Source organism: Malania oleifera, chromosome 5 (genome assembly GCF_029873635.1).
Source record: "Malania oleifera isolate guangnan ecotype guangnan chromosome 5, ASM2987363v1, whole genome shotgun sequence".
NCBI lineage: Eukaryota > Viridiplantae > Streptophyta > Magnoliopsida > Santalales > Ximeniaceae > Malania > Malania oleifera.
In genome coordinates, this window is record NC_080421.1 from 290,804 (window position 1) to 300,991 (window position 10,188).

The 10,188-nt window shown below is 35.8% G+C and overlaps 1 protein-coding gene across 2 annotated transcripts in view; it reads left to right on the top strand.

Annotated features, from left to right (window-relative positions):
- Window positions 1-9,347, top strand: part of LOC131156350 (CMP-sialic acid transporter 2-like) — a 32,340-nt gene extending 22,993 nt beyond the window's left edge. For both annotated transcript variants that reach the window (XM_058109966.1, XM_058109967.1), the window contains exons 13-15: window positions 7,868-7,916; window positions 8,259-8,353; window positions 9,053-9,347. In XM_058109966.1, the coding sequence (XP_057965949.1) occupies window positions 7,868-7,916; window positions 8,259-8,353; window positions 9,053-9,104 (196 nt within the window). In that variant the 3' untranslated portion in view covers window positions 9,105-9,347. The remainder of the gene's footprint in view (window positions 1-7,867; window positions 7,917-8,258; window positions 8,354-9,052) is intronic.
- The last annotated feature ends 841 nt before the right edge of the window (window positions 9,348-10,188 follow it).

A 10,188-nucleotide genomic window follows, 5' to 3' on the forward strand; every position in this document is an offset into this window, starting at 1 on the left:
TCATTTCCAATTTCGGAATGTTGGGCAATGAAGAAACATAATATCTAAAAAGTAAAAGTTGCTGAGATGAGAATGCTTAGATGGATGAGTGGTATAACATTGAAAGGTAAATTAAGGAATGAACATATTCGTGATAAGTTAGGTGTAGCTCCTATAGAAGATAAGATAAGGGAGGGACGACTCAGATGGTTTGGACACTTGCAATGTAGGCCACATAGTGCACCTGTGGAGGGTAGTAGAAAGAGGTAGGGGTAGACCCTAAAATAACTTGGGAAGAGATAGTGAGTAAGAATTTAATATCCTTGAATCTATTAAAAGAAATGGTCCATGATCACATAAATTGGCGGAAAATGATTCATATAGCCGACCCCACTTAGTGGGACTAAGGCTTGGTTTTGTTGTTGTTGTAGCTGTAGCAGTTCTGCAGTTTTAGAACTTCTCAGAAAATTCCAGCTGTGTCCCCCTTTCTTCAAACCAGCCACCTTCCTGCAACAGCAACCATATTACCAAAAACAGAACCCCCAGAAACATTAGCCCTCAAAATTTCATCACCAACCGACCAGCTATGAAGCTCCACGCACCAACTGAAGTTCTCCAACCGTCACCCCCTTCAAAATCACCATTTCTGGAGTTTTTTATTGATGCACCACCACCGTTCAACTCACCACACTTCGATCTACCACTCACCAAAAAATCATTGCCGGAAAGTCGCTGCCAGCGACCCACGCTCTGGCAACTGCGAGTTAGATTCTGCCGGACTTACCTCCTTCTGCCAGAATTGCGAGAAATTGGTTCCCAGCCATGAGAAATTGGTGTTTTCTCATGATATTTTGATTTGTAGTATGATATTTTGGTTCCTAACTTGAAATTGTGTAAGCAAGCATGATAATTTGGCACAAAACCCTAGAAATTGTCGCTGCCAGCATCAAAATTCAGGTTTTATTGCTGCTATTTGTGAGTTTTTCTAGTGAATTTATTTCATTTTTGCGTGATACTCAAGATTAAAGGTGACTTGAAGATTATTCTTAAATAATTAAAAGTGAAGTTTGTTATTTGCTTCATATAAGTGCATTATGGTGACCAATGTTGAATTGTCTGCAAAGGTGGAGTTGTTATCCGGCAGGTACAAATATGGAAAATGCTTTGGAGACTATTATTAGTTGTTTGAATAGACTAACAACGGAAGTCGCTGCCTTAGGTAAAAGGCCCATGGAATTCCTACCAAACAAGATGGTGGAATAGCTGCTTTCCCTTATGCTTTTGAGTTGTGTGAAGGCCGAAATAATCATTTGAGTAAGGGAATTAAAATAGAAGTCTCAGATTTTAATGGTGATGGTTGTCCTGATGAATTAGATGATTGGGTGTATTCTTTGGAGTACTATTTCTGATGGCATGACATGAATGAGGCTAGAAATTTGTACTTTGCTGAATCAAAATTGAAGGGAACTACTTGATTTGGTGGATTAAAGAACGGGAAATATTTAGACGAAGGAGATTTGTTGAGATTACAACGTGGGATGAGATGAAGTGAGCCATGTAGGAGTAATTTATGCCTCCCAATTTTCAACAGCGTGTTCATCTCCAGCTAAAGGCGTGGGCAGGTAAAGACGTTAGTTCAGGAAATTATGATTAGATTAGCAACTTGGAATATAGGGACACTTACGGGTAAAAGCATGGAAATTGTGGATACAATGATCAGAAGAAGAATTAATATAATTTGCCTTCAAGAAACTAAGTGGGTGGGGGAAAAAAGCTAGAGAAATTGATAAATCAGGATTTAAATTTTGGTACACTAGAAAATAAAAATATAAGAATGGAGTAGGCATTATTATAGACAAAAACTTAAAAGATAGCATTGTGGATGTAACTAGAGTAGGGGATAGAATTATAAAAATCAAGATGGTATTAGGACAAGAGATAATAAATATCATTAGTGCTTATGCTCCTCAAGTTAGCTTAGCAGAAAATCTTAAGAGACAATTTTGGGAAGATATGGATAGTATTATACAAGGCATACCAGGGACTGAGAAAATATTTATAGGAGGAGATCTGAATGGACACATTGTAAGAGATAATAAAAATTATGAGATGATACATAGAGGATATGGATATGGAGGCAAAAATGAGTCTGGGGAGATGATCTTAGACTTTGCTAAGTCATATGATTTTAGTATAATGAATACTTGCTTTAAGAAGAGAGAAGAACACTTAATAACCTTTAAAAGTGGACAAAACAGAAGTCAAATAGATTTTTTTTTTAGCTAGGAGGGTAGATCGTTTATCATGCAAAGATTGTGAAGTTATTCCAGGTGAAAACCTAACCACACAACATAGAGTTTTAGTGTTAGATATATGTATTAAAAAATGGAAAAAGAAGGATAAAATAAACCAGTGTAAGAGAACTAGATGGTGGAATCTAAAAGGAGAAAATATAATAAAATTTAAAGATAAAATGATTAAAGATGGGGATTGGACCATAGAGGATGTGATAGATACAAATACTCTTTGGAATAAATGAGCTAGCTCTATTAAAAAAATAGCACAAGGTATTATAGGTGAATCAAAGGGAAGATTCTTGAATAGTAAAGAGAGTTGGTGGTGGGATAAAGATGTACAAAAAATCATAAAGACAAAAAGAATTTGGTATAAAACATGGCAAAAATGTAGAAACAGAGATAACTTTGAAAAATATAAGAAGGCAAGAAAAGATGCAAAAAAAGCTGTTAGTGAAGCTAAATATAGATCATTTAATAATTTGTATGATAGATTAGGTACAAAAGAAGGGGAAAAAGATATATTTAAACTTGCTAAAGTTAGAGAAAGGAAGAGTAAGGACTTAGGAAATGTAAAATGTATAAAAAGTGAGGATTATATTGTCTTGGTTAAGGACGAAAACATTAAAGAAAGATGGCGAAGTTGCTTTAGTAAGTTGTTTAATGAAAACCAAATAGAAAGCTTAAACTTAGAATTGTTAAATAAGGAAAAGGCTAAAAATATGAGATTTATTCGCAAAATTAGAGTTAACGAAGTTAAGTTCGCACTAAAAAATATGAAAAATGGGAAAGCTAAGGGACCATATAACATCCCAATTGAAGTTTGGAAATGCTTATGTTGGAATTGGTGTATTCCCAAGAGGGGAGGGTGGATTGGGTATTTAAAAATTTATGCCTAGTTTAAATTCAATTCGCAACCTAGGGTCTATCCATGCAATCCCAAACATACTGGTAATTAACTGAGCAAATATTTAAACAATTAAAGCAGTTTCAGTATTTCTCAATCATTCACAATAATAAAAACATAAACATTCAAGTGCAGAAATAAATTGTGGAAATTAAAATCAGGCATAAGAAATGTTATCGGGGTTCGGCCAATACTGCTTACGTCCCCGCCTCAAGCTCACAAGGAAGAGGATTCTACTAAGGCTCACTTAATGAGTGGAGCGGCACCGTATACAACACCAGGTCAAATTGTCAGGGTTGACCTCAACGTTTACAATCAATCCTTACGGGCTAGATTAACACCCCCTCAGGCCACGCCTGGAATACAACAGATAATCGACACAATTTCGTGTACAATTTCAATGCTTCTAACACAAGCAGATTTGTACAATATTATGATCTAAAATATATGCACTCACAGATGATAAAATCTAATGCTTAAGTGAGATTTGCTAAAACACTATTTCAGCTTTCAATAACAATGTATATATGTGCATATATGTGAGAGTAACTACCTTTGATTCAAGACAAATAAAATCAGTATATATCAAAGGAACTTTGAATCCTAAACAGAAAATCTCAACACAATATTTTTCAAGTATAAGCACAGACGAGATTAGGGTTCAAGCTTGCTCAAAAAGTATTTTATCGAAAATGCAAGCAAGCTTTCGAATCTGGCAATGAAGATGCCAAGACTCAGAAGCTAAGAATGGTTCTTCTCAAAAAGATATTTATCAATCAAATATATTGAGAAAGAACCCTAGTTTTACTCCAAGAAAAAATATCAATCAATACACGCAAATGAGAGTAATGAACTTTAAGAACGAATCTGTGTAGGCACACACCAAGTGAAAATCAAACTCCCTCTAACTTGCAATTAGTTTGCAAGAAAGGAGTAAGCAAAAATTACTCTTTGGTTTTGATAAGGATTTCAAGCAAAAATATATGAGAGTATGAAGTATATAGACTTGAAGATATGAAAAATATGCAATGTAAGCTGAGGAAAAATCAGAGAGAATTTTTGTCTAATTATATTGCTAATTATGTGCTAATCTGGACAAGTGAGGGGTATATATAGAATTCCCTTAATTTTTGAATGTTAGGGACATAGAGGGAATTTTCGAAAAGTTTAATTAACACATAACCCTTGTTTAAAGCCAATTACCGCGGTTAAAAATATAGCAACTTGAGAGTTTCAGTTGCTCGACCCTAAGTGTCGGTCGCCCGAACAGACACAGTCAGAAAAATTTACTTTCTGACTTCGGATGCCCGAGTAAAGGCTCGGGTGGCTGGACCAAGGTGATTTTCCAAACGCTCGAGGTTCAGTTGTTCGGTTATTAGTTTGGCCTACCGAACGTCATACTTTGGTCGCTCGGGGTATATTTGAACTTAGAGTTTGGGCGCCGGAGAAGGTGAAAATTGACACCCCTTAGGTTCGGTCGATCGTGAACAGTGTGTTCATTTTGGATTCAATCGCTCAGATAACAGTCAACTTTGTTGGCTCTTATTCGGTCGACCGAGACATTTTCCACGTCCTGAGTTCGGTCGGCCAAAACCCTTTCAAGATTAAGGGTAGGTCCAATTTTTGCTTAAGTTTCATCCCTATTCATATATTTTTAACTCTTGAGTTATAGGGGATTTATCATGAGGTGCTCGGGGACCAAGAGTTAGTCTACAGTCTAGGCTTTTAAATTAAGCCCAAAAAATCCAGCGTCGGTCGACCTTTGGTCAACCGAAGTCAGGTTCGGTTTCTTACAGTCAGTCTATGGCCTTTTGAGCATTTAAACCCTATCATGCATGTAGATGCATTATTACAGACCATATTAAATATTACAGACCCAAAAGAATAAATGCAAATACAATAAAGAGAGAGGTCTTCAATCTTTTGCTACTTCAGATGCCATATATGAATATGCCGGGAGTATGTGCTCTTTAAGGTCTTTCTGGTTTCCACTTCACCTTCATGTGTGTGTTCTAAAAGATTAACCTGTTCAAGTACTTAGGTACACACATTAGTAACATACAGTTTGTCATTATCAAAACTAGGGATCAGACTCAAAAAGTCAACAGCTTAGGTGATAATGAAATTATATGGTTAACTAATTTATTTAATACAATTGTAAAAACTAAGAAAATGCCAAATGAATGGAGGAAAAGTACTTTAATACCTATATACAAAAATAAATGAGATATTCAAAATTGTAATAACTATCATGGAATTAAACTTATGAGTCATACGATGAAACTATGGGAAATGGTAGTTGAACAAAGATTGAGGTTAGAAATGAAGGTCTTAGAAAATCAATTTGGTTTTATGCCTGGAAGATCTACCACATAAGTTATTTATCTTTTAAGAAAATTAATGGAAAAGTTTAGGGAAAAGAAGGGAGATTTGCATATGATTTTTATTGATCTTGAGAAAGCATATGATAGGATACCTAGGGAAGTTCTGTGGTGGGTTTTAGAAAAAAGGGTATATGTTGTAGGTATACTGATGTCATTAAGGATATGTACGATGGAGTAATGACTAGTGTAAGGACTATATATGGAGAAACTAGAGAATTTCCAATCACCATAGGTGTGCATTAAGGATCTGCTTTGAGTCCTTATCTTTTTGCTTTTGTGATGGACCAATTGACTGAGAGTATTCAAAAAGAGGTTCCATGGTGTATGTTGTTTGTAGATGATATTATATTAATTGATGAAATTAGGGACGTAGTAGAGGCTGAGTTAGAATTATGGAGAAAAGCTTTGGAATCTAGATGTTTTAGGATAAGTAGAAATAAGATAAAATATATGAAATGTAATTTTAGTAATGATAAGAGGAATATTTGGGACAAAGTTAAACTTGATGATGAAGAAATAAATAGAACTTGTTGATTTTGATACCTTGGATCAATTATGCGTGCCAAAGTAGAAATTGAAAGTGATGTAATGCATAGAGTTAAAGTGGGTTGGGTAAAATGGAGAAGTGTTTCAAGTGTGCTTTGTGATCGTAGAATACCCTTAAAATTGAAATGGAAGTTTTATAGGAAAGCTATAAGACCAGCAATGCTATTATGGATCGGAATGTTGGGCGATGAAGAAATATAATATCCAAAAAGTAAAAGTTGCCGAGATGAGAATGCTTAGATGAATGAGTGGTATAATATTGAAAGATAAATTAAGGAATGAACATATTCATGATAAGTTAGGCGTAGCTCCTATAGAAGATAAGATAAGGGAGGGACGATTCAAATGGTATGGACACTTGCTTAAACATAAGCCACATAGTGCACCTGTGAGGAAGAGTGATTTAGTTATTATGGGGGGCAATAGAAGGGATAGGGATAGACCTAAAATAACTTTGGAGGAGATAGTGAGTAAAGATTTAATATCCTTAAATCTATCAAAAGAAATGGTCCATGATTATATAAATTGGTGAAAACTGATTCATATAGCTAACCCCACCTAGTGGGACTAAGGCTTGCACAAATGTATTTTCTGAAGAAGCTATGAAGAAGTTAAATTTGGAAGTTAAGCTTCATCTTGAAATTGCTTGAGTGAATAATACCAACTTGAGGGTCCATGATCGCTGCTTACTTACCGTCAAGATTGGTTCCATTATGGAGTCACATTCTTTTGGGCCGACCATGGTTATTTGATAGAAAGGTGAAGCATGATGGGTATGGGAATTATCATTCTCTCTCCATTGACAAAAAGAAGTATAAGTTGATGCCATTACAGTTTCTTCCACTCACCAAGTTGAAGCATACTGCTGGTTCCTTTCTTATGAAACGAGATGACTATTCATGGTGATGGACTCCTTGGTATTTTCCCCAAATCAACGGAGTCGAGTTCTTTCTGGAAGGAGGGAATTGATGTAGGATGAGAAGCAGCTATTTGGATGGATCATTTCGACCCAATTAGGAGGCCTATGTCAAAGAATAGGGTGAATGGTTTATTGGATCCAGAACCCAAATGTGCTTAGTTATTTAGTAGTTTAAGTATATGTGTGTAGTTGCTTGTATTAGGATTATTTATGTCGTGGGCTTTTTTGTAGTAATTGTATTCTGGGGGTATGCTTTTAATGTAATGTAGTCTTAGGGGTATGTTTGTAAGTTCACTTGTTTAGAGGTTTTCTTAAAAATAGTGTAAAAGCCATAATGCCTAGCAGTTGATGAATTTGAATTGAAGTGAGCGTGAGTTTTCCCCCTGGTATCTTCTCTTTCCTCCCTTCCTCTTCCCCTTCCTCTTCTAATTTCTCCATGGCTGCAGAGCCTTGATGCTGCCCCTGCATTTGGGCATTACAGTGGTTGATGGATGTTAGTCGTTCAGAGGACAAGCTGAGTAGCTTTACTGGGAATTAAGTGGCAGCCGCAGGCTCTATTAAGGTTGAGGCTAAAAAAGAGGGGTATGCACACCTGATCCAACAGTACATTTTTTTTCAGCTGGTGCTGCCGCATGTGGAGAAATAGAAGAGCTTGTGAGGGTATAAAGTTGGCAGCCAATAGCATGTAGGAAAGTTGGATTAAAATATTGTTATTTTGAGTCAATGGCCGGCCTTCTCTGAATGGTGATGGCTGCAATTTATTTCATTGATTCTTTCCTCTAATTTTTTTGTTTGTACATCTCCCTGTATATATTATATCACAATTTGTTTTGTGCAGTGGCATTGCTGTATCCATGGTAATGAAGTATGCTGACAATATTGTGAAGGTACACAGGCAATATTACTATGTATTTTGAAATGTATGATTTATTTCACTATTTATGTTGCATCCATATCAGGTGAAGGAATCATGTTTAATTTCATGAGGAAATCATCGTGAAGTTTTGGCTTCAATTGACATTTATCTTTTCATCTATTAACCTTGAATGCTCTGTCAACTGCCACATTTGGTTGATGGCAGGATGTATATCCTAAGTGTCAACAATGTAGTGCTTCCATATTCAGCCCCAAAAAAAAAATGATCTATTTGTCTTGTATATTGCAGAGGCCATTCAGCATTAATATCCTGCATTTTCTACATATTCATCCTGCCACCCTATGTTGTGCAGGTATATTCCACTTCAGTGGCAATGCTTCTAACAGCAGTTGTTTCAGTGCTTCTATTTGGGTTTCATCTCTCCCTCGCTTTCTTCCTTGGATCGACGTAAGTGCCTTTCAGTTACAAGTCATAATATCTGTGTCATTTTAATAAACACTGTTCATTGGATGGTGGAACACGATTGCATGAACCAGTTCTTCCTGCCTGTTTTGTATATATGGCTTTCTTGCTGTTGAGTACCAACTTGGCTAACCAATTTAGCACCAGCCAAAAAACATGGCAAAATATATGGATATGTTCATAATTATTGCTATACTAATCATTTTGAATAAAATTTTACTAGCTTAAGGATTATGATCTGTTAAAGCTTTGATGATATACATTGTTGACCCACAACCTAATAGCTTAAGCTTTTAGGTAAAGTGATATTCTAACATGGTATCAGAGCTGGTTAACAGGAGGTCCTGAGTTCTAGTTTTCTTGCTTGTATTTATTGTGTGGTGTTTAAAAAAATTATTCTATTTCCTATTATGGGTGTTATTTATCGTGTGTTTCTCTCTCCACATGCTGCTGGACTGCTCGTGCAGGAGAGTGTTAAAGCTTGATATACATTGTTAACCCACAACCTAACAGCTTAAGCTTTTAGGTTAAGTGGTATTCTAACATGATCATTATGCAAGTATCACACATACGAACGACACAGGAGAACAGCCTTTTGTGCTGCCTGGGAACATGTATCACATGTTGGGGTTGGTTATGATTCTTTATTATCCTAAATCAAGGTTTGTTGATTTGTATTTCCAGTGTGGTATCTGTGTCAATATACTTGCATTCTGTCGGGAAGCTGCAAAGATAGTGCAACTGATCTGCCCACCTTGGCCATCTTCTCTCCGAGTGAGTAGTAGAGCTGCCTAATTTGGTGCATGTTATAAGAAGGGAAGGGATGTCAAATGTAATATAGGAGCACTGTGTAGTTTTTGACCTAATTTGGGTATTGAAGATTGATTGTTTCTAGCTTGTGCAATTTCATGAATGAGTTGGGAGCTTGACTTAATTGGTTTTAGTTCTACTAATAAAGCTTTCTTTATTTTTATTTTTATTTTTATTTTTCACATATGAGCAGTCTGATCTGATTTCAGTTTATTGGTTTGCTTGGCTGAATATCTGAGCCTTTTTTAATGGTTGATTGGTGTGTTAATGATTTGGAGTAGGCATATACATGTTTTGTCAAGGCTCCCCATTTTAAACTGACTAATTTTTTTCCTTATAGCAAAAGAAAATTTAATTTATGGGAGAAGAATTTTGGAAGGGGAGGATGAGACATCTACTGAAGAAAATTTGGAACAAACCAGAAAAGTAACTAAAAACTAAAAAATTAACAAGCTAGCACATTCTTCGAAGCTCAATGAATTTCCTGGAAATTATTCCCTCTGAAAAATCCAAAACTAATGCATTACAGTGATGCCGAATACTATATTTTATTCTAGACTAGCTCCCAAATTAATTTTTTTCTTAGATAATATCCGTGCATTACATTCCTTCGTATCTCCCATGAGGCTGCAAATAAGTCGCACCTTTATAAAGAAGCCCTTCCTTCTATCAATATTTAAAGAAATGCACCTTTATAAAGAAGCCCTTCCTTCTATCAATACTTAAGAAATGACTAATAAATCACTGGTAAATCTTCCATCCATGTAGGGGCAAACTCTCTCCCACAATGCCAAAAAGATTATTTCAAATCCTCCAGGGAAAATTAGTGTCAAAGGAGGTGAGAAGTGTCTCGGAGTTACTAAAATAAAACACCATACATTGAGAGGGGACCTTAAAAGTCATTAGTATTTATTTTATAAGGTACAAACAACCAAGTTAAAAGTCTTAATTTTTGGGGGAGCCTTGGCCTTTCATATAAAAGGAAAGAGCAGAAACGAAGAATTAGAATG